At 42.1% G+C, this 25,117-nt stretch overlaps 1 protein-coding gene across 2 annotated transcripts in view; it reads left to right on the forward strand.

The window, feature by feature from the left end:
- Positions 1 to 25,117, forward strand: part of MTCL1 (microtubule crosslinking factor 1) — a 184,607-nt gene that overhangs the window by 104,985 nt on the left and 54,505 nt on the right. Inside the window, exons 4-7 of one of the 2 annotated variants that reach the window (XM_025204252.1) lie at positions 8,977 to 9,036; positions 12,559 to 12,633; positions 17,318 to 18,640; positions 19,578 to 19,733. In XM_025204252.1, the coding sequence (XP_025060037.1) occupies positions 8,977 to 9,036; positions 12,559 to 12,633; positions 17,318 to 18,640; positions 19,578 to 19,733 (1,614 nt within the window). The remainder of the gene's footprint in view (positions 1 to 8,976; positions 9,037 to 12,558; positions 12,634 to 17,317; positions 18,641 to 19,577; positions 19,734 to 25,117) is intronic. The other variant, XM_025204253.1, reaches the window with a different exon arrangement.

Consider the following 25,117-nt stretch of genomic DNA (forward strand, 5'->3'; position numbering starts at 1 on the left):
ACTCTTTCCTGCTTATGCAGGATGTCGGACTCGATCTATTGAGGTCCCTTCCGACCCTAGCATCTATGAATCTACTGGTATGTATAAACCCTTTAGCCCTGGAGGTTTGCTTCTTTAAAATACAGGGGGTGGGGCATTCTTTAATTGCATACCATCTTTTCTAATAAATGCAAACAGAAATGGTGATATTCCATTTCAAAGGAATTGTTTGTAATTCATCTTTGCGTCTGGAACATTATTTATTCAACTTGTACGCAGTACCAATGTCTGTGCATAGTTTCTCACACATCGCAGTGATAAAAATTGTCCTTAGGGCCATATTTTCAGAAGTCGGTCTCCTTGACAAGTGTAAACAATGTCACTGTAATGTCTGCCTACTTGATTTGTAGACTTAATTTGATGTGCACATGACATCAAGCCTACATGTAAATGTAGATGAAAATTGTGACCTTGCACCTATCCTAATAAACAAATTATGGGCATGAAGCTCTGAGTTTCCCATTCTCTTTTCTTGGCTCTGCTCTACTGCCTCCTGTCTTCCACCACAGGCAGATTAGATCAAAGTGAAAGACTGAGACAAGTGAGGGAATGAGTCTCAAAGGGGAGAGTTTTGGCCAGGGATCCTGGAGCTGTCAGGGAACAGCTGTCTCCTCTTTTAGAATAAAAACTTGGGGGTGACATATTTACATTTCTAACTGTAACCTTGCTCAAACTATTTTAATTCATTTTTGCACAGACTCTATTGCCTGAACTCTTTTATATCAATTCTTTTCCTTTTCCTGAGTAATCTCTTTCTCTCTCACTTGCTTACCCTCTCTTTCCTCCCTCAATTTGCTATAATTTTCTTTTCTTTTTGTTTGCCTTTTTTCCTTCTTCCCCTTTTGTCTGTAGCAGCTAGACTAGGTAGGAGCTAGATACAACTCTTATCTCCCCCAATTTCTCCAGGCTACTCACTCATTTTCCATCACTCTATTCAGCTACGCCTCCACCCTTGTCCGTTGTTTTACCTAATCCTCCATTTTCTAGCCCCGCTATTGCTCACACTCATTACAACTAACCCATACTCTCACCTCCATTTTCCTATTAAAATCCATATCAAACTCAAACTTCCCAAAAAAATAAAACCTGAAATATGCTCTAGGACAATAGTCTTAGTAGCGTTTGCCACTCAGAGAACCTCTGAGTTTCCCTCACATCTGGCTGGGACACCTTTCTTTAATTATATGGGATGGACAGTGTCATAACTTGCTGACGTGTTTGTTGCCCTCTGGGGGTCATGTACCTGTTATAGTATCTGATTCTTTGACAATAAAATCATTTAGAGGAGGAACTCTATCCTTGGGGTGTAATAAATTCCAGGATGTTCAGTCCATTAATCCAGTTTTATTTAACTAAATAACAATAAAGCAATCAGAATATATGATCTTCCACTTTTAATTCTAGTACATAAATAACATCTCTGCAAATGAGGTCACTGAACAATCAACTTCTTGTACAACTGCTTGGCATATGTGCCAGCCTGTAAGTGAAATATAAAGATAAAGGAGACTCAAGGCAGTAGCTCTGTAAGAAGTGCAGAGATTATAGGAAGTTGTGGAAGGTACAACACTTAACAAAGCTTCTAACTGTTTCCACACATCTTTTACTTTTTCCTTTCCCGTGGATTTGTCTGTCAGTAAATCTGCTTCATTCTCCTTTGAGTTTTCTCTTTCCTTCTCCTTAGGGGTGTCCCTACTTCCAGAACCAGTTAGGGTTCTGCTGCCCCCTCTCACTCTGGCCAGGGATGGGCAGAGAGAGGTAGTCTGAAGTCAGGGAGAAGACAAGGTAGAGTTGCACTTCATAGACTAGCTAAATCGGAGATATATACTATGAGTTGAGCAGCAGCTGCTCACCCAACACCTTGCTCTCCACTCACCACCTCCTCCAGACTGCGTTCAGAACTTTGCCTTGCTGCTCCACTCCTCCTGGGAGGAGCAGAGCAGCCACTGCTCCCTAAGCGCTCCTCTGACCACAGTCATCCCAGCCTCGGGAATGCACAGAGGTATTTTCCCTACTCCACTCCAGGAGGAGTGGAACAGCAGAAGCATACAGGCAAGATCTTTCTCATCAAAAGATCTTTCTCCCAGATTTGGCATGTTTCCTGTGGGAGAAACTGCAGAAATGCCTGTACTCTCCTATCTTCTAGTGGGAGAAAGGCATTTCTCCCACTAGAAATGTAAAGTCTCACTTGCCCTCTTTTTTGGGGGGGAGGGGAGGGTGTTGGAGGGGAGGTTTCTTCCCTTCCACTTTAAGTTTATCCTTTCTCCACCTCCTTTATGTGACCCCTTTCTGAATGCCATGTCGTCTTCTTGTCTTTGCTGCCTCTTTACCTTGGAGCTTACATCATTCATTACCCACTGTACAAGAAAAGTATTAGGTTTTCACTGATCCATAAGTACTCCCCCTGCAACCTTTGAACTTCTCTTTAGGATTCTGGCTGTCACCATAAAGCAAGGTTTTCTCTTTTTCCTTTCCTCTCAAAGGTTTTGAGATTTAGCCTGGAGAAGAAAAGAATGAGGGTGGCTGACTTAACAGCTTTTACTTAAGTGTAAGGTGGTTATAAACAGGATTGTCATCCCTGGGTGCCTGTACACGAGTGTGGAGGCTGCTTCAACACATCGGAGCAGACTCGATTAATTGAGTCTACTGGAGTGTGGTAATTACCGTGCTCCAGCAGCCTCCAGTGTCATGTGTATCAGTGTCCCCATGCTTCAAAATAACAGCAGTGGTGCTTGAACTAAAGCTTGTTCAAGTACCCATAGAAGTAACTGATCTTATATTGCAATAAGGGAATTTTGGATTGAATATTGGGAAGAACTTTCTTATTAGGAAGATGTTAAGCACTGAAACAGATTACCTAGAGCGGTGGTCACCAACCAGTTGATCACGATAGACTGGTTAATCGGTGAGCCTCTGACAGTCAATCTCAGTCTGAGAGAGTCCCCCAGACTGAGATCCGCTGTCAGAGCCTTCATGGGGTCGGACTCGATGATCTATTGAGGTCCCTTCTGACCCTAACATCTATGAACAGAAAATACTATTAAAGTTCAAGAAACCCTTTAGAGCATTTTCTAGGGATTTGCTGATTTGCTAAACAGATGATCGGGAGCAGTGGGATGCATGTGGGAAGTGGCCAGGATACAGTCTGGGAGCGGCGGGATGCATGTGGCTGGGCCGAGCTGTACCCCCTGCCACTGGGGCTGGGCCGGGTGAGTGGGACAATTCCCTTCTGCGTCCCCTGCCACTTGGTGAGTGCAGCCCCAGCGGGGCCAGAGGAGGGGCGGAGCCCAGGCGCAAGTTGGGGAGGGGCTCTCACCGCTTCATGCACCCCGGTGGAGGTCTGGGGGGCATATACCCCCCGATCGGTGTACGGGGTGAAGCAGCTGCTGCTGCACCCTGGGCTTTGCATCCCAAGCCCTGTTGCAGCTGCTCGGGGAACAAAGCTCAGTGCACAGTGGCAGCCGCCTCAGCACACAGATTGGGGGGGGAGCACATGCCCCCTAGGCCTCCACCAGGGTGCGTGCAGCAGTGGGAGCCCCCCTGCATGTCAGGACAAATTGTCTGGGCTGCGACCCTCCCCCGGCCCCACTCACCCATACCGCTGCCTCGCTTCCTCCTTTACTTCAAAAAGTGATCTTCACTTTAAAAAGGTTGGAGACCACTGACCTAGAGAGATTGTAGAATCTCCATCTTTGTAAATTTTTAAGAACAGATAAACACATTCTTGAATGAGAAGGTTTTCACAGGGATGATCCTGCCTTGAACAGTCAATTAAACTAGAGGAAGACTTCCTGAGGCCCCTTCTGGTCATTTTTGTCCTATGAGTCTATAAAACCTTATTCCCTTATTCCCACCACTCTTCCTGCTGCCGGAGGTTTAGACAGGGTTAACTGTCAGTGGTGGAACTGGATAAGAAACAGCTCCTCTGCTTCACACATGCAACCTTATTCTATATGATATTATTCTCTCTCTCTGCAGAGGCAGCTGTAGATTAGGCTCTTATTTGTGGGTTATGCTGAGATCAAGGTGTTTATCTTTCCTTACTCATTGCTGGGCTTCCCGTCCAGCTTTTGGTGAGGATTTGAAAGGTGATGAGAGATAGCATGCCCTAGTACCTTCTTATACTAACAGGTCTGCTGCCATTGCATCTGTAGCTTTTATTAGAAGCCTGTCTTTTAAAACTGTCACACATTATACTTACAGCAATTCAACTTTGTTCTTGTGATGTTGTATATTATAGTGAAATCAGCATGAAATCATTTTTCATCAAGTAACCTCCTGTTTTAAGAAATCACTTTCCCCAAAGATCTTATACAGGGGTCAGCAATATTTTTGGCCAGAGTGCCAAGAACACCATAACCATAAGATGTTGACATGCCAGGGGAGTGTGGCAAGGGAGCTGCGAGGGGCCCAATTCCTGTTGTGGCAGTGTAGCCACAGCCCCTTCCCCACCATCCTTCTGCAGGCGCACATGCACCTGCCATCAGCAACGAACCAAGCTGGGGCTCCACAGACCTCAGTGTGCAGAGTGCAGCCTCCCTGCCACTGGCTGCGAGCAGCCTGGGCTGTGGTGGGCATCAGGGGCCAGCTCAGAGCCTGGAGTGACTGTGGCAGGTGGCTGAGAGGTGCAAGCCACTGCACCAAGGTTTGCAGAGCCCTGGTCTGGCTTATTGCTGGCAGCAGGTACATGTGTGCCTTGGAGCAGATGGTGGGGAAGGGACCAGGGCTGCACTGCCAAAAGGACTGGGCCCCTCACAGCTCCCCTGCTATCCTCCCCAAGACTCACGTGCACTTGCTGCCAGCAATGAGTTGGACCAGGGCTCTTGCAAACCTCAGTATAGCAGCTTGCACCTCCTGACCATCTGCCACTGCCAGCCCAGGCTCTGGGCAGGCTCCTGCTGCCTGCCATAGAGCCTGTTCTGCTCACAGCAGGCACTGAGGAGTCTGCAAGCCACTGCACCAAGCTCTGCAGAGCCCCAGCCCGACTCGTTTATCGCGGTGGGTGTGCGCATGCCTCCAAGCAGATGGCAGGGGAGCTGTGAGGGGTCCAATCCTTGTTGTGGCAGTGCAACCCCGGCCCTTTCCCTGTTGTCTGCCCCAAGGTGCATTTACCAAGCAAAATGCTTTTGTGTGCCACACACTGCCATGCATGCCAGGGGTTGCCAACCCCTGACCTAATACAGTTTGTTTAGCTTTTCCTTAAAGACTGGTTCTTGCTAGTCTCCTTGGTATAGAAGTATAGTAATATGTGAATGTTCATCCTAGTATAAATGCAAATTAATTTCCAACACCTGGTTCCTTTGCAGGAAAGTGCTTCTTTCCTCATTCAATTAACTAGATTTGCTTAAATTAGTCATACTACCCCATGTCATCTACTATAGTTTGCAGTGGTTTCCAGCACCCTTAGTCCTGATTAAAGCATTTCTTGGTTTTGTCCCATACTTCTCTGCTTCCTGTGCCCATGGATGGAAGGGAGAGCTTCCATTTCTGCCATACCTGAATTCCCCAGGGGTGGAAGTCTCCAGTCTTGCACTATCCATTGCTCACATTTGTGTATACCAACTGTTTTGCCCATGTTTTAAATGCTCTGTGTACAGACTGATGAAGTTTTGCTTTGTACTCACTGCCCTGCCCATTCCCAATTACAATGCTCCTCTCCTTTTAAAACTTGTGACTACAAAGTTCCTGTGGGCCTAGTGTTGAGGTATATTGAAATAATATGCAAAATCTTCCTTCAACTCAAATATACCACTGCCACAAGTCAAGGCTGTCCTCCTGACAAGCTTCTCTGCGCCCACCAGAATGCTCCTACATCTTTCTTCCATTTTGTACACAGGCCAGCACCTTTATGTTGTGAGTTTCCTCTGTGCTTTTGTGCAGAGTTGACTGATTGGGATTCTGGTTAAATCCTACCAGCCTAAATCCTTTGAGTGGCGGGGATGCTGTAAGTCACTCCTCTTCCTCGACAAGACACCTGGGGTAGGGAATTATTTGACCGGTACCCCAGCCTAACATTGTGCATTTGGCAGTGGAATCTGATTGCTGAGCTGTACTAATGTAGATGAAAACAACAATTGGATCCTACTTCCAAAACTAGGTTCACAACTTCTTGTTGTCCATGGTATTGTGGTACAGCTCTGTCAACAGAAGCTTGACTCCCTGTCCTTTTAATTATGAGCTACTCTTGCTCACAGACAAACATCTGTATTACTCTCCGGTGCATGCTATAACACTTATGGTACCACATCAGGTTGATTAATAGCCATTTCTATATTCAGCTTGGTGCATGAGCCAAATCAGGAGATTTTCAGGCTTTGACACAAGTTTATACATGTCAAGCCTGATTAATAATTGTCTTTGTTACAGGAAGTGTCAGAAGGTCCTAAGTGAGGTTAGAGTACCCCAATGTGTTAAACTAGTCCCTGCCTCCAAAAGCTATAAACATGAGTTAGCAAAAATGAATGGAGGTGTAGAGTCTCAACCAAAGTCACACAGCAGGACACTGAATAGCAGAGCCAAGACTAGAATCTGCATCTCCTGAGTCCCAAATCAGTGGCCTACTCACAGGACCATGTTTCCTCTCCAGCTATTGATGTCTTCCAACCACAGTAAATATTTATTATTTTGTAAAATGTTTCGCTGTCCAGGGGATCATTTATCTTCACGTAACTTCAGTATTAGTTATAGGAAATCACTGCATTAGTTAGAAAGCAGATTAACAAAAATAAATTGAAGAATATATTGAACGTATGGTGCTGCGTATGAAATGAGTTTAAATACTTATGCTGTTTATAACACACAAGAAAAGAGAAGATTTGTTTTAGGAATGCTTTAGTTATGATCTGTAGTATTTTGAAACCTAAAATAACCCTAGTTTAATCACAAGAAACTCACACAAAGTGTGAAACTGTAGAATTCAGTGCATGTTGTCAGCCAGCTGATGGCCTGATATTAGAATGGATTTACTTAACTAGTAGGGTTTCTCCCGCTCCTCCCGTCCAGGCTAGAGCTCAAGCTGCATGCGTGTTACTGCAGTGGAGGAAGAGACTTACTTTACCTGAACTCACTGGGCCTAAATTCTGCTCCCACTTACATTGCTCTAAATCCTGATTAGTTCCATAAGCCTGTAGAGTAACACTGCATTTACACTATACAGCTCAGAGCAGAATTTGACCCAATGAGAACTTTGCTGTTGATTTTAAATGGATCAGGATTGGGCCTCAGGGCAATCCTGATATAAAGGCGGCAATTCTATCAAGTAAAACACAAGAGAGTGCTTCTCTGAGCAAACCAGTAGGAACAATTCTGGGTTTGTCTGAGCTGCAAATTGTCCTTTGAAAACAAGAATAAATGGAAGTTATTTTACTAAAATCCTCCAGTGTACTGAACCTGCCATGCTTTTGGATTAATGGCTAGGACATAACATCTTTCTTTTCAGGCCTTTATTTAAAGGCTATTTACATTTATTGAACAAAATAATTTTTTTCCTGTCAAGTCTCACTGTGCTTAAAACCTGCACAATCTGAAGAATCTGCAGAGTTCTGCTGTGTCACTTAAAAGTGGCCAAGATGCATAAGGTTTTCCTTTACACAGAAATGGAGAAAGCCATTAAGGAAGTAGCAGAGGGAAGTGGTCTAATTTACTTTAAGAGGGAGCTGGACTACAAGGCATCAGAAAATTGAGACAGGGATTAATATCTGTTTATTCTGGGGGTTTACAGGTATATCCTGGAATGGTTGTCAGATCAGTCCAACTGGTGGCCTGAGAACTGCATCTGGGCCCCAGCTGCCTCTTGTCCACTGCCATGTAGTAAGGTTCCACGTGCTGCCTGTGCAGTCTGCATGGCAGGGGACAAGGGTCACATTGAAGTTCCCCTGGCCGCACTGAAGTCAAACAGCCTTATTATAAACTATTACAAAAATGAAGCAACACAGATTTTGAATCCAATCTACTCTCTATAACTACTCAACTTGATAGCTTCTTTGCCTGGTAATGGAGATTATTACTCCTCTATGAAATGTGCAGGTTTTAACCTACCAAAGCCAAACATACACTTCATGTGAGTGATGTCATTATAGCAGTTTGAATTTTGCCGTAAAATAGAATTTTCAGAGAGAGAGAGAGAGAGAACTTGTGACATTATGAATGTCTTGTACTCTTTCTTTCATTGGGATGCCTGAAGGTATTGAAAATCAAAACATTGGTTACTGTGTCATTACAGGATCCTGTATTTCCCAAGCAATTTTCCTATAAATGACACTAAAAATACACAAAGCAGTACAGTTTCTAATTCCAAGTTATAAAATAAATTCAGTACACAAGGGAAACAATTGTTATGATGTTGGCCTTTAATCAGGTTCCCCAGTATACAGGCCAGAAAGGGTTAGACCTACTCTGTTATGCAGTGTTGCTTACACAGATGGGCTAGGGACAGACATTACGCATAAATTGTTTTCAGTTATCAGAAACTGGTTTAAACCTGTAACAGAACATAAGTTCAGTGAACATAAACCACTTTCAAAATGGGTGAAACTGGTTTAAGATAAACTTGGTTGAATGTAGCATCAGACTTAACTAATTTGGGTCAAACCCAGTCCCAGACAGGGTTCTCCAGTGTTTCATTTCCAGCATGAGTAATATTCTTGGATTTTTCTCATCTCTTTCAAATATAAATCACTGCCTTTGTAAAAAGCAGTTTTCACCAAATATTGTGTGGGGGAAAGGGAAAATTCCGCCCTTTGTGACCTTTTAAATAATGCACTTGCATTTTAAACAGCCATGTCACAGAAAAAGCTAATAGAAAACATTCTGATTTTCTTTTGTATTAGTTAAAAGAATATCATCTTTTCCCCAGTATCAGTTTTATGCTGATGGTCCTTTCGAATTTTGGTGACATGTTTCTTAACAGTAAATGGCCATCGCCTGTTTCTTTTTCAGAGTTCCCTGAAGAGAAGAGGCAGCAGGGAAATGCACAAAGAAAAGAAGGCATTCACCCAGGTACCATTTTCAATAGCACATACTTGATTTTATTTCGAATTGTATGCCTATTTAATAGGAAACTCAAGATCTGTTTATTGGGTGTTAAAGGATTCATAAAAAATGTCAGATAAAACTTGATTAGCCTTAAATCTACTGAGACATTTCAGATAATTTAGAAACAATTTAGGACACAAATTTGATCTTTATGGCTTGCAGCTGCTGTTTTATTCTTCATATCTGGTATTTGTGGACTCAGGCTGAAGGTTTTTGTCAAGACAAGAAAATCACCTTGCCTCATAAAGTAACTGGATCATAGCTTAGGGACTAACTAAATTTGTATGTGGTGCCAAAGTTTGTATTAATGAGCATTTTGGCACTGAATGCTGTTCACATGCTGAAACAACACTTAATGTGTTGTGTCAGAGCCTAAGGTTTTGTTTCTCATGTGAACTTAAAATATCTGCTTCCTCTACTGCAATTAAAATAAAAACTCTGAGCTATCCACCCTCCCTATTAGGATGCTGATTGTACTGAATTCTTACAAGCTGAGTTTTCCCAGGAAGGCAGTCGGCCTGGGTTCAGCTCCTTTTTGTGAAGGCTGCAGTGGCTGGTGCTTTTTCCAGCCCCCATTCCATTCACTAGGTAATAGATCAGAGATGCGGGGTAGGCTTCTCTCACTGAGGGATAGAAGAGAACTCAATAGGAGCATCACAGCTTCGTTGGAGAGGAGCTGTTTTGGGTTCTCCTCAGCCACCATCTACAACTTGAGCCTAATCAAATGATTCTAGCATGTAATGCTTCTTAGTTTTCTTTAACTGGCTGGAGCCTTAAAATCAATTGCTTTTTTAATCATTTTAATATATAGTTCTTAATGAGATTAACAACCAAAGTTGAATGGGTAGGATGAGTGAATAGAAATATATTATTCCAGATGTAATATCTTGCAGAGGACCCAAACATAGGAATGCAATGGAAGCAGTCTTTCAAGAGGGTACACTGTTCTTTCTTCCATAACTACCAGATAATGAGGAGGCTTATTTAAATCATCAGCCATTTGGGGCAGGCTTTCTGTAAAGCACTCAGCACACTATAGGGTGAATATCAGGGTGGGCAATTATTTTGGCTGGAGGGCTGCTTAATGAGCTTTGGTGAGCTGTTGAGGGCTGCAAGGGTAGCCCCACCCCTTGACAGGTGCCCCACCCCCTGGTCGCCATCTTGGGACCAGAAGTCCCCCTCCCTAACCCCTGACTTTTGCCACTGGAAGTTCCTCCCCTTGCCCCCAGAAGTACTTCTTTTGGGAAGGGGTTTGCCACCTTTGAACTAGAAAAAAAAAATTATATACTAAAAATCGAACATTCATAATAACGTATTTTAATTTTATTTTTAAAAATATTTTTATTCTGATTTGTGTGTCTGAGGGAGGGTCTGGGTTATGTGTGGATGTGCGTGGGTGGATATCGAGGGCTCAGAGTGTGTTTGTGGGGATGTGTGGGTGTGTGTGGGGGTGAGTATGGGGTTTGTGGGGTGTGTGGAGGAGGAGGGTGGCTGTGGGGGTGTGTAGGGGTGTGGGTGTGGGATGTGCATGGGGAGTGGGGGGGGTGCATGTGTGTGGTGTGGTCTGTGTGTGTAACAGTGACCAGAGCTCCCTCCAGAGGCGTGTGGGTGGGGGGGTTGCATGTGAGGCGAGGTGTGGGGATTGTGGGGGAGGGTGTGGGTGGGTGCGGTGTTTGTGGGGTGTGTGACTGTCTGGGGGGGAAGGTGTGGTTGTGGGGTTTGCAGGAGAGGGTTTGTGGGTATGGTGGGGTGTGCATGGGAGCCCCCCACATACACCAGCACCTGCCAGCACCTACCCCTACCCCGCAAAAGCCCAGAGCCCACAGACTTTGTGGTGCGTCCCTACCAGCACTAACAGCGTGCAGCCCCAGCCCTGCCTCATGCCTGCTCTGGACTCAGCCCAGCAGGAGCAGATCAGCTAGAACCCATGCGCACAACCCCAACCTGGCTTGCCCCATACCTATTCCACACCACCCACCTGTGATGCATCCTGCCACTCCATGGGCACACAGCAGGGCTGGGGTGGCTCTATTGCTGGACTGCCTTTCTAGGCAGCCCAGGCAGCAGCAGCTCCTCACAACTGCCACCGCTGTTGGCCCCAGCCACTTGCAGCTGCTGCCACCACTGGCCCCAGCCTCATAGTATCAGTGGGGACCTGTGTGCAAACCTCCAACCTGGCCCACCCCATGCCTGCTCCAGACAACCCTGCACTGAGCGGCGATGGCAGCGAGGCAGAAACTGTTGCTCTGCACAGGCCCCTTCCCTTCAATATCAGGCCGTTCTTAGTGCAGCTACCTTAAGCCCTTGCTGGGCTGCCCTGTGACTGCTCTGCACTGTCACTGCTGCCCCGCTGGGCAGCCCAGAGATGACGGTGATAGCCGCAGAGATGCAGGGTAGCCCAGATCAAGCTCTGGATGGCTGCAGCAGCGGAGAGGGGGAGGGACTGCTTTTCCCTTGTGCTGAGCAACAGTTTCTGCCCAGCTGCCCCTGCTAATCAGCACAGGTGAGTTTGGAGCAGGCATGGGGCAGGCCAGTTTGGGGCTATGTGAGCAGGTCCCTACCAGTACCACGGGGCTGGGGCCAGTGGCGGCAGCAGCCAGAAGGAGTTGCCGTTGCCTGGGCTGTCTAGAAAGGCAGTCCAGCCACAGAGCTGCCCCAGCCCCTCTGCATGCCCAGGGGCAGCAGGACACACAACGGATGGCTATCCAGAAAGTCTAGATATAACCAATGGGAAATGCTTGGCACGGGGCTGTGTTTGAACTCCTGCCCCACTTCAGCCTTAGGTACCTGACTCAGTCTTGAACGTCAGATGCCTTTACTTGCTTATAACCCACTACATTACACAAAGTCCTGCTTCAGAGGTAGGTGCCTAGTGGCTATGTTAACTTGTCATTCAGAATGCTTAGTGCCACCCTTCAGGGTAGGCACAGATCACCACTGGGCAAACATAGAAGTCCTCATGTAGGCATCCTGGAACTTTGCAATCTAATTGGAGATGCTGTTGGAACATATGTACGTAGTGAGTTTTGTGGATTATCATTGTGGAGTAGGGTGAAACTGAATCTCTTTTTCACTTTAGTATCTAAAACCAGTTGAGAACCATTTAGAACTTCTGGGAACAAACTGGATGGAAGTCTAAATTAATGTGAAGTAGTTGCTTACATATCCTTAGAGAATCTGAGCATTAATGATTTGTCCAAAACCACAAAGTCTAATTTTTTATCCCCGACCAATTTTTCCATCCTCAGACTTATTTTGCAAACAACAGTGAACATGAAGTAGAAACTTTAACTGCAGCTTTTTACTATCTATGTACTATGCATAGACTATATCAGGACCAATTTTTCTCTACTGGGCACTCACAGTGAAAATTAACTGAAATGCCATAATACCTATAAAATTATTTTTGTCTCAAAATAAATGAAAGACTTTGCAATGACTCTCCACTACTAGTTTTATTGAAGAAAATAAGTTTTTATTCAGCAGAATTGCAAAATGGAGCTTCTTGGAAAATGCCAGGCAGCTGTCAAAACACAAAGGAAACTGGTTCTCCAGCGCAAGGTAGGAGCGCTGGCACTCAGCCAGCTGCTTGGTTCCAGTTTTGGTCCTTTCATCAAACTTGCAACCTAGTGAATGCTTAACCATCCTTTTGCCTGGCAATAACCTTGAGCAGATGGTGGTGGAGGTGCTGCTAGTTTGTGTCTATTTCTCTTTGTGTCCTGCCAGAAAAAGAAATATCATATTTTGGGATTTTTGATCAGGTCCTCAGTTTCCTGATGACATTTATTGTGCATAAGTAATGAGTTTTATCCCTACCCCTTTCTTCCTTGGGCTGCATGTTCTGTCTTTTCTTAATTTAGGTTATAAATGCATTAGGAGTGGGCTGATCTTGTTTTCTTTTCTTTTTTTTACCTCTCCAAACTGCCATGCAAAGTTATGGCACCATAATATATAAATATTTGCTACCAATAATCATGAATTACTAACTGTCCTTAATGATCTCTTAAAGTCAGTACCACGACTGTTAATGCTAGGCAGGCTTTAGATTCATAATTAGCCCCTGTCTTAGCCTGGCATACGTATATCATTTTGGAAAGTATTCCATATGTGAGACTGTGCCACAGCCCAGCTTTCAACCTTTGAGATTTCTATATTCTTGTTCCTTCAGAATATCATAAAGTTTGCTGATTACATTTTTTCCATGTGATGAATTAACTAATAACAAACTCACCTTCATCTCCATGTGTTGGCCCTTTATTTTGGTCCTTTATTTGCCTTATTTTTTAAACCTGCATCTAAACCTATCCTGCCTGCTTTCTTTTTAAAGTTTACTTAAACTGATAAAGAAATCATTGATATTTCTTGTACACAAAGCTTCCAAGTGGACATCTGTGTGAAGGTTGGAATCTTATATTTCTGGCATACTTAGATGTTAATGACATCTCTGCAGAACATTATTTCTTTGAAAAAATTTTCAAGGAAGTGGCATTGTCTGTTTTCATGCACTCTGTCAGTGCAACAGAAAAAATCCATTGCTTTGCCTCCTTTCCATATTTCCTTTCCATATTTGTTTGTTGGGACTATCATACATTAGCTTTCTTTTATGCATCAACTTTCTTAATGAAAAATAAATTCCTGTCAACTTTGGCTACTTTAGAAAAATACTAGATTTGCAACTGTGAATATGATAGACAAAAGATTAATAAAATATTAAAAAGTGGTAAAAGAATAATGAGTAAACACACTTTTTGACTTATAAAATAGTACTTTTACTTCTAGAATAACACTTAATTCTGTAGAAGCATTGGGTTTGTGTTGTCCAACATCATTGCACAAGAGTTAAGGGCCTGATCCAAAATCTGCTAAAGTCAACCAGCATCTTTGTTTCTTTAAAAGCAGACATTATACTTTGATTCAAATATGGCCAAGGGACCATTGTTTATACTGCTTGAAATCAAGGTAATATTAATTATGAAACTCTACTTGACTTTAGTGAGAACACGTGCATGCCCCAATACATTAATAAGATAGCTACGTGGATTAGCCTGTCTTGTGACTCTAGTGGTTAACACCACATCGGGCTGGTGGAGATAAAAAAGAAGTTACTCAAGCACTCATGGAAAGACTTGTTGCCGTTGTCTGAGAGAACACCGTAGCCAAACTCCTGACTTGCACTGAGGGAGTAAAAGAAGCATTCCCGCTTCCTGTTCTGTGAATTTCTTTCCTCTTGAAAAGAACTTCTGGTGGTTAGGAGACCAGCCAGCTTCTGCCAGATCATTTTGAAAAGGTCCGTGATGAATAATCATGAGGAAGTCAACTTTTGTTAGGCTGGAGTGCTATAGGATATTAACTAGTCTGTGTGAGGACTCAGTTTCTTCCCTTAGGAAAATAGAAAGATCCTTAGCCATATGGTGCATCTGGTCCTTGAAAGCCCCTGAAGTGATCCATTTAATAGAGTGAATGAGGAACAACAGTTTTGCAAAGGGTGGGGTGCAGGTATGGATTAGTGTCCTGCAAATCTCAAACCTGAGTCCAGAGAATCCTTTCAGTCTAATCTAGCTAATCCAAAGGGATCAAAGATACTAAAGCCAATGAATGGGGTGCCAGATGGTCAGATCTATCCCCAGATTAATGGCTGATTGGAAATCCTAAATCCAGTAAGGAGTTCATCAGAAGGAGTGAATAAGCACTCTGAGGCCATTGAGCCTGAAACCAAGAGTTTTGTGTTAACACCTTGGAAAACATGGACTGATCTTCAGAGTCTAGATCTTTGACCTGGAACCACAGACAATGCAGAGCCTGCTTCGAGTCTGTACTGATGTGCCAGCTTCTACAGGCAGTACCACAGTGATCAGATCCAAAGCAGGTGCCAGTTCTGAAACAGCAATTGGTTTTAGATAAAATGGTAAACTCGGAGATATGATTTTGTTTACAGTCACACAGGACTGAAGGTAATGGTTCCCAGGGTAAAATAAAAATACTCAGTGCTGGAAATGACAAAAGCAAACTGCTGAGATGATGAGGTGAGGTGTAACCATCCTTTCATTTCCTGTTTGGATGAAATCTGTCCTGGAGCTTTCAGTACTGGAACTACAGTTTCTCCAGATTTGTGACCCACTAGAGGCCTTTCTGGAGCTGAAGAAGTGGCAAGTGTCTGTGAGAAGCCAGTGTTGGATAGCACAGAGCACCTGTTCAAATCCTACAGGCTGGAATTGGAGGCAGAACCCCTAGATTTGGCTATGAAGTACATCTGGAACTGTTTTTGTGGTTTGAACATGTCTTGGCTATAAAAGACCTGCATTTCCCAGGAATATGGGATTGTCACAGACAACAAAATTGTACCTTAATTGTCCATCAGATGCAGGCATGGGACTTTGGCATGCCTTAAACACCAGAAAGCCTGAAAACCCCATAGCAAGATGACTTCAGAAACAGTAAAGAAGGGAAAAAAGAGCTCCTAATTTCTCTCCCCAGGGAAGAGAGAAAATATAGGCAATAGGCAGCCTCTAGCATAGCATGACTGCCTTGCCTTAAAAGGAGGTGGGGAGCGCAAAGCCTCCATTGGCAAATGGAAAGTAATTGCTAAGAAATAAATGTTCTCTTTCTTTATAAAAGGATGAAAGAGAAAAATAAGAGTAATGAGGAAGCAGCTTAAAAAATCTTTGAGTAGAATTGCAAGCCACAGCACAAGCTGGCCAGAAGTGTTTTGTCCACAGCCAAGGTGGTTGAGAGGAACTGTGGAGCAGGAAATGCACTGTCCTTTTATTCTCTTGATTCAGGGTATCAGGGAAGGAATGGCTACAACTTGGGTTACAGTAGTGATAGTCTTGAGGAGCATTCATACCTACCAATGGAGATATGCATGTGGGCAATCACTTGAAAGAGAATTAGGCAATTAAACAGATTCCTGAGTTCTGGAGCCAAAGAAAGATGCCAAACAAGATAAACTCTCTTGTATTTCAGAGAAAGCATAAAGAAAATGTCACATGGGAGTGCTTATGGCTGTTGAAAAACAAATAAATGCAATTTGAACAGCCAGACGTGAGTTCTGAAAAATAAAAGCCTCAATTTTAAATTTCCTTAAAATGGACCAAGCATTCATCTAGACATGTAATTATGGACCTACCTTTGGTTCACTTGCTATGAATCTGTAACAAAATCATACTTGTGAACTGTCATAGTCTTGCTGAGTGTGAAACAGCACACAGTTTATTGCATGTGTACCCTATGGCCTTCCCTTGATGAAATGCTGATGCAACCTACAATCTTATGAGAGTGTGTTTCACTTTTATGGTGATACTGATGAATTTATCTTTTGATTCCCTGTGCCTGCATCTCCATGATAGTTAATAAAAGTGAGTTATGTAAGCGGTTTGTTCATCAGCTTAAAATTTACTTAATGTTGTGTCTCATTTCTGTGTGGAGTTTTAATCTAGTATGGTACAATATTTTAAAATTGCCCTGTCCTCCAAAATATAGGGGGGAAAAAACCCTCAGACCAGTTGTCCAATGGTCTGTGTTTTCTATAAGATTTTTAAAGGTAGTTAGATTTTTATTCATTCTTTTTTTTTTTTTTTTACCAACATCACTTGTTGCAGGTTCAGATTATTTTTTAGATCCCAAAGAACACAGTTGCCATAGATATGTTCTAATAATAAAAATAATAGCACTTTTCATTTTCAAGACAAGTCACAAATGTTACTTATCCCATAGAATATTTTGAGGATTCATTATAAAACCTAGAGCATACTTTTTAACATTGGAAACAGTTTTACAGTTCAACAGGCTTTGGTGTTCTAGACAGGTTGTTAAAAAAAAACAAAAAGAAGAATAATGCATTACTTATGCAGTTAGTATTGGCTGATGATAAAAATTATCTTCATATTTAAAATGAACAATAAAGGAATATGTAAAAACAAACCCCCCAAAACACTGCACTATTTCCTTTCAATGATATTATTTTCCATTAAATTTGTGTGGTGTTTGATTATTGTTAAATTCATTTTCAATTATGCTATGATTTTTATTAATCTATAATCAGTTATAAACTGTATTACTTTAACCCAGGACTAAGTTGTGAAATGTGCAACTTTGTGATTTGCATAGCACTTCCACTCTATTGTGTGTATATATACATAGTACGTAACATTTAAAAGAAAAAAGACATGAGGATTTGGGAACATAAACAACTGATTATATTTTTAATGTAAAATAATTCTTTTTGTGGGGCTGTTCTTATGGGCAGGATGACAGTGCTGACTTGAAGTGCCAGCTTCAATTTGCCAAAGAAGAAGGAGCTTTGATGCGTAAGAAGATGGCCAAGCTGGGAAGGGAGAAAGATGAACTGGAGCAAGAACTCCAGAAATACAAGTCCATTTATGGAGATGTGGACAGCCCCCTCCCTACTGGAGAGGCAGGAGGGCCACCAAGCACCAGGGAGGCAGAGTTGAAGCTTCGTCTGAAACTGGTAGAAGAAGAAGCAAACATACTAGGCAGGAAGATAGTGGAGCTGGAGGTGGAAAACAGGGGTATTAAAGCAGAGATGGAGGACATGAGATGCCAGTATGAAAAAGAATGTCTTAGCCGGGACCATGTTTCAAGCATTCCTACCTCACCGTACGGTGACTCTGTGGAGTCAGCCACAGAGCTGCGCCGTCACTTGCAGTTTGTTGAAGAAGAGGCAGAGTTGTTGAGGAGATCAATCTCTGAGATTGAGGATCACAACAGACAGTTGACAAATGAACTGAACAAATTCAAGTTTGAGCCCAGTCCGGAGTCTGGTTGGTTGGAAGATGCTGCTTCTAAATGTGGCGGATCCCTACAAGAAGAATTGAAATCAGCCAGGTTACAAATCAATGAGCTGAGTGGAAAAGTGATGAAACTTCAATACGAAAATCGTGTGTTGATGTCCAATGTGCAGCGTTACGATCTGGTCTCTCACTTGGGGCTGCGCACGTCAAGTCCCAGGGACAGTGATGCTGACAGTGATGCAGGCAAGAAAGAAAGTGACAGTGAAGAAGGCCGTCCACCTCAACCAAAGAGAGAGGGGCCCATTGGGGGCGAGAGTGACTCAGAAGACGTTTATGAGAAGACATCAGGTTTTGCTAGTGGAAAGCATTCAGAAGTTAGTGACCTGTGTTCTACTGAGCTAATGAGGGTGAAAGAAGACACAGAGTCTATAATTAACATCAAACGTGAGGCTGAACGGCTTGAAAGAACTGTAGACCGCCTTATTACTGACACAGATAGCTTAATTTATGATGCCAAGGTTCACATAACCAGTAGTCCCTCCACTGATCAGGGCTTCAAAAGTGAAGAGAGAGGAGAAGATAAAAATGAACCAGAACTTCTGGACACTATCAACTCAAGGATGAAAGCTTTCCGAAAAGAGCTGCAGCACTTTCTAGAGAAAGTTGATCACATTGGGGAAGGCCTCAAAGAGCAAATGGAAGATCTCTCTCCTCTCCCTCACCTCACAGAGTCTTCCAGTTTTCTGTCCACAATGACATCCATGTCTCGAGACTCTCCCATTGGTAACCTTGGAAAAGAGTTAATCACAGATTTCCAGGTAAGTAGGCTTCTTGTTTTCCTTCTCTTTCTTTACTGTTTCTCCTTCTGACTGACCTGTGCTACCTTAGAGCTAATTTGCCTCACAGTGGCTTTGTTATTATTTAAAACCTGCACTGTATTCAGGTTTAAAATGTGAAACACTTTGTAGGTTTTCTTTTATGCTCAACTACTTTTGGTTCAGAGGCTGTTCCTCATGGCAAAAAAGGCTAATTCAATGGAAGCTCTAGGTATCTAAGAATCTTTTTGTCCCTAACAGCGATGATCCTTCATGAAGAAGAGTTGAAATTTTTTTTTAAAGTAATTTTCCTCTTGAAATCACTTAGCAGCCTTGCTAATGAATGTGTAAAGTTATTTGTGGTGCAATCTCTGAAGTGGGTAAGGCACATTCTCAAAAGTCTTGCCAGAATCAAAATAATATAAAATTTCTAAGTGGTATTTTTTGAAAAGCCTGCTTACAGCTCACTCCCTAACCGAGCGGCGAGTGAGAAGCATTGTAGCCAGCGAAGGACTGCCTTTCATAAAGAGCTGCCAATGAGCGCATGTCTAAACTACCACAGCAGCCACACTGGATATGGCTTTTCTGCACAGCACAAGTAAGGAAGGAAGAGCCTTGTATCCCGTATCCTTCATGACTTGTATGCTTGCTGTTGGTTTGACTCATGCATCCTCATTGCATGCGCCTCATAACCAGTGTTTGCATTCTTTTTTCCTCTCTTTCTCTTTTTTGCTTTTCAGATGTTTCAGCCCATCATTTTGCTCATCCTCATTTTGGTTTTGTTCTCGTCACTTTCTTACGCCACTGTATTTAAGTTGGTTTTTTTGTTCACGCTTTTCTTTGTCTTGTAGTCTTTTCAGTCGTCTACTTTACCCATTTTTGTTTTCTTTATTCCCTCCTGTCCTTTGTTTTTGTTATAAACCGCCCATGCACCTAACAGTCCAAACTGAGAGATCAGATGGAGTGGCAGCTCAGTCAAGATCGTGGAGAGGAGCAAGATGTTCATCACTGTCGAGCCACCATTGAACCACACCGCAGAGCTGATGGAGACATTAAACTCTACAGGCCAGGAGACGAGGGCTGTTTCAGTCTAGAGGTCAGCATGGCAGCCCATCCTATCCTCCTGATGCCTTAGACAGGTTCTTAGCAGCAGTAGCAAGGGGTGGGTGATTGAGCTAAGTGACTCACCATCAGTTTGATGTGGTTTTTTCCCTGAAAATTTAATATTTTTACTGAAATTTCATTAAAGCAAATGTGTCCCTGTTCTTGGACTCATTGCATTGCTCCCAGTACTACCTAGCCTGTTGAAAAAAAATAAATTTGATTAAGGACCAAGTAAAACGACTAAGGCAACATTTGTGCTCTTCTGCAAATGGGGAAGTGAAAGAGTAGTGTGTACTTCTGGACCCTCCGGGTTTTTCAGCATTGGCTTTTTAAATCTGTGAAGGTCTGAGGTGCCTATTTTGCATTTTGCAAGGCAGTGGCCTGCCCAGGGTAATGTTATGTAGTGCAGTGCATTGTAATTTCCCAACAGGCAGCAGCATGGTTTTCAGCCTCAAAAAAAATATCATTTAAATGGAATTATGAGATAGCTTAGGTGTCTTACACATTTATATTTGTAAAAAAATAATTTTACAACTTGCCTATACAGAGACGCAATGTGTTTTGGTTGTGTGAGATTGAAACATCATTTTAACTGACTTGTAAACACAGATTGGCCAGATAGTATGAATGATTGCAAACCCCTGTTCTGATCTGACTCTATAGCTAGGCTAACAAGTTGCATTTAAATTTTATTCTACATTTTAGAATTATTTACACTGGCCAGTGAGGCTTTGTAGAAAGCAACTAAGCTGGACTGGGGAACTGAAATTAAATATGCTTCCTTAATTCTAAACCTGTGTATGCAAGTCCTGTCAGGTGACATAGGAAGCAGAAATTGAATTTGTCAGCTGCAGCCAGGTGGGGGGGGGAGGGGGTGAAATCCCAGCGTTCTCATCCCTGTGCCTACACTGCTGCACAACAGAGCTGCGAGGGGAAGGGGATCCCTCCCCCATGACCGGGGGAGAAGCAGCCTTCCCCACCTCCGCTCCACCGCTCTGCCGCGCAGGGACACAGATGTCAGGATTCTCCCTGACCAGGCTATGGCTCTACCTGCGTCCCTACATCCATGCCTCCACACGGCAGAGCAGTGAGGAGAGCAGCCACTGACCTTGCCGCTCTAATCACCTCCTTTCCCTGCCGTCTGCAATTTACCAGGGCTCCAAGGGGCTCGATCCTTCCTTCTGTGGAGCACCCCTCCTGCCTCAGGACATTGTGTAAAGATAGAAAAATATTGAGCTACAGACACTCCTCCCCTCACCGTTCCCCCTCCGCCCCCCCCCCCCCCCTGTGGGGGACGCCCGAGGGCCACAAGGCCCCCCCCCCCGACCTATGGGTGACAGCTCAGGGCAACCAAGTGCAGTCGAGTTCCAGCTCACTCCCCTGTAGGGGGAGGACGCAAAGCAGCCTGGAGTGCTGGGAGACAGCGACCTAAGTTGAACTGGGAGGGGATCTGGTACAGAAGTTTGATGGCCAGGTCCTGCCATTATTAAACCAGTCTGTGTGCACTTAATGTCTATTCTGTTACAGGTTTAGATTGGTTTGTAATCACTTATACCAGTTTATGTGTAATGTCTGTACCTGGCCTAGTTGTGTAAAATGTAAACTGGGTTGTTTAGCATATGCGTCTTGGAATAATTGTCCCTACTCAGCATTGTGATGAATATAGGTCAGAAAATGACCCAAGCAATATTTGATATCTTTATTTAAGCTCTTATTTGAATTACTTCTCTCTTGGGTAAGATTAACTATCTCATTGGATTACATTTTGTATACAAACCGAATGTTCAAGAAGGTATGTGACTTGGGTAATTTTGCACAAACTGTTTACACTCTACCAATGAGATGCTTCCTGCAGGAAAAATGAGATGCTGCCTGCAGGAAACTGTCTTAAAAGATGAGCAGATGGGAAAAATATTGATGGAAATCTTAGCCAGACATAAACAGGTAACTATAACTGAAGTTACAAAAATGTCCAGTAGTGGTCTAGCTGTGTGGGGGAGATGATTGTGGATGGGGCATACGTAGGTATCAATATGAGAGGGAATAAATGGAAAAAAATAGTCAAAAATCTATTAAAGCTTTATGGCACATTATGTTGCATTTCATTGAAATGCCAGTCTGTTGGGAATAGATCGCTTGTCAAAATCTATGAAAATCAGTAAGAAAGAAGCCAAGTGAAGCATAAGATTTCCCCAGTTCTTTTTTTTTTTTAACATTTGATGTTGCTTTTCTTTTTTTTTAATTTATTTTATTTATTTCTTTAAGTCTATGCTGCAAAACCTGAAAGGTACAAGTCATGTGATGTTTTTGTGCCAGCAAAGTAAAAGGAAAGAATAGATTTCTAATAGAAAAAAAGTTCTTTCTGTTACTGCAGAAATTTCAGTGAAAACTAATAAATAAATTCCCTAAAACAGCAACAGCCAAATATAAGCTTGTAACCGCTTTTGAGGTTTTTTGGAGTGAAAATTTTCACACACGTCTAATGGGTATAATGGTTTCATTTTCTTAATGTGTGTAGCCTTTCAGAGAGAAGGACATGTTACAATTATTCAAATAATTCCACCGTAAGCAAGCAAGTCTTCTCTAAGTCCAGTTTTTTTTAAGAAAATGTTCCCAGGAAGAACAGAACAGCCTCCATTCACCCATTTCTCTTGTATAGACTATTTTTTAAATGAGCATTGTAGGAGTCTAATTGTTTGATTAAATACAATAGAGGCAGACTACCTCATGCTTGAAACCACCCCTATAGCCTAACTGTAAACATCTGCCTTTGTTTGGTCTTTGCACCACAGTTGTTAATGCAACAGTATTATTAGAATGTATTTGCATATTAAAGACTTGGGTTAGAGTCACAGTCCAAGGGAAATTATATACTGAAATTTCTTTAAGAAGAGGACTTTGTTTTCTTCATGAAAACAAGTCATTGAACTGGTTTGATAGAAGAGAGGAGGCCAGCATGTATTAAGGTGAATATTCAATACATTATTCATGGTTTCTGCAAAGCTCTTTTATGGTGGGTGGGAGAACTGGTTCTCTTAAGTCCACAGTGGAATGTGAATGAGTAAACAAAATTGCCATAAGTGGAAAAAGACAGGAGGGATTAGAGAAGGTAGCAAATACTATTAAGAAGCAAAAGCATGACACAGATCATAAGATTGCTATGGCAACCAACAAAGATCAGTAAAAAGTTGGAAGTAATATTTTGCCTGATATATCTGACCTCTTTTTCTGATAATGAAATATCTATAAATAGACCACAGAATGTCCTTTATCCCCACATTATTTTATTCTTTTTGACTGATTATAGATTTGTGCAAGAATTTGATATTAGATATTTTACACTCAAGCAGGATTCTCTAGATCGGGTTGCTCAGATAAGAGACCTGGTGTGATTTTTTTTCTGCAAGTGATCAAGTAAACAATCACTTACATTTTTAATTGGGATTGTGTTTTTGCTCACATGCATAATTTTTGCATACTATGTACATGCTTTCTGTGGCACACTTGTTCAGAAAATATACATTTGTTTGCAGAAAATATATGTAAAAGTGTACCCAAATCAAAGCCATCATTTAAAAAAAATGGGGGTTTAATTTTTATAAGAAATGTTTTTCTTAGGATGGTAGTCATAAATAGGAAACAGACAGATGTTCACACTTAGCTTTTAAAATGGGCAGGTAAGAATCACTGAATCTAGTTCTGTTATTTCCTTTGTTCATAGTAAATATAAATACCTGTGCTAAATGTATGTATGGGTTTGATTTTTAAACCAAGTTGTAGGTATTTCAAGTTAATTATGTCACTTCCTCTTCTAACTTCTATGCTTCTGCGTGGGAATCTTCTTCACAGTTAAATTTGGGCACATGAGGATATAATTTTGAGTGTTTGCTTGAAATGTCCTTCTTTTGTTGCTTCCATTTTACTTTTTGTAATTCTGCTTGAGGACTTTAGTATGTCTTTTGCAACGTGCTGTATTTTTCTCAGCATTTCATTTTTTGCACTGTTAGAATTGCATCTTCCCCAAAAGCAAAGAATGGGGATTTCATGCATTGTGTATTCTTTGTAGCAAAAAAAGCCACAAAATAGAAAAACACATCCTCCAGTATTTCTTATTCTTACAGTTCGAATCCATGCAAGAGAAATGACAAATTGGCATGTAGAATACTGACAGCGTTCCTTCCCACTAAGATTAGGAATAGTAAGAAAAATGTATGCTGAGGAAAAGTGTTCTTTCTTGCCATGTAAGATTCCACTAAAGGTTGACAACATAATGGCCTGAAAGACCCATTATGATGTAAATGTTGATATCTAAAGTTTAAATGAACTCAGTAGGACTTTGTATACATATCCTGGAACAGATTTTTCAAAGATTTGCAGCTGTTTCATACATCAGGGCTTCTTTGTGCAAACAAATGCATAAATAGATAATTGCACAATTACCTAATTTTCAGTGGTAAAGGATGTATGTGCACCAATTTTTTTTGAAGGTGCAACTTAGCAACCTTTAGGAATTTATCCTTATGCATACCAAATGTAAAGAAAAAAGGAACATATAATGCATCAGAAATTCTAGTCAGAGACAGCAAATTCTATACTTGTTGTGGTCAGATTTCAAATGTAAACTGACCATTTTAGAATGTATTTTTTATGGTGTCAGCATATGAAAGGGACACAATACATGTAATGAACTAGTGCAACATGTTTATCTTTTGCCTTCCTCAGAAGAACACAGAGCATTGGAGACCTGGCTCTTCCACCTGCCCCCTCAATCCTTATTTTTGATGCTTTTGAATGGAGAAATGGCTAAATACAAGTATTCTATCAAATTTGATATGCACAGTCCTTGCATGGAGGCTGGCCAAGCTTCAGTCATGGGAATCAGACTGACTGCATTAAAAAGCCTTTGCAAGTAGATTCAGCATTAGAAAAAACTACCAGATGTTTTAACTTTAGTTATACTGGTATTAATTTAAGTTTCAACAACAGCTGGTTGAAGTGGCAGGTATCTGAGTGCTTTATCATCACGCACTTATTTATATAAGATTCTTGGTCTTGCTGGGTGTGGTGATCCTGTAAAGCAAATCATTGCAGAGCTATAGGCTGCATGAGAAGAAAAATAACCTGTACCAATGAAAGGCAATCTTAGTAGGGGCAGAGCGATCTTAGTACAAAAGGTAATATTTTGGCAAAATCCTGATTGTGTTGATGATATTTCTTTAAGTGTCCTCTTGACATCAGGAAATCAGCATGGATTAGCTTGTTCTTCAGTGAAAACAAGTGAGAGGGGGTATTTAGTGATTCAGTGGAGTGATCTGGTCTCCAAAGGCGACAAGAACATAAGCAGAACTTGGAAAGTTCAGTTTGGGTTCACTAAAA

Source organism: Alligator sinensis, unplaced genomic scaffold (genome assembly GCF_000455745.1).
Source record: "Alligator sinensis unplaced genomic scaffold, ASM45574v1 scaffold597_1, whole genome shotgun sequence".
NCBI classification, from domain to species: domain Eukaryota; kingdom Metazoa; phylum Chordata; order Crocodylia; family Alligatoridae; genus Alligator; species Alligator sinensis.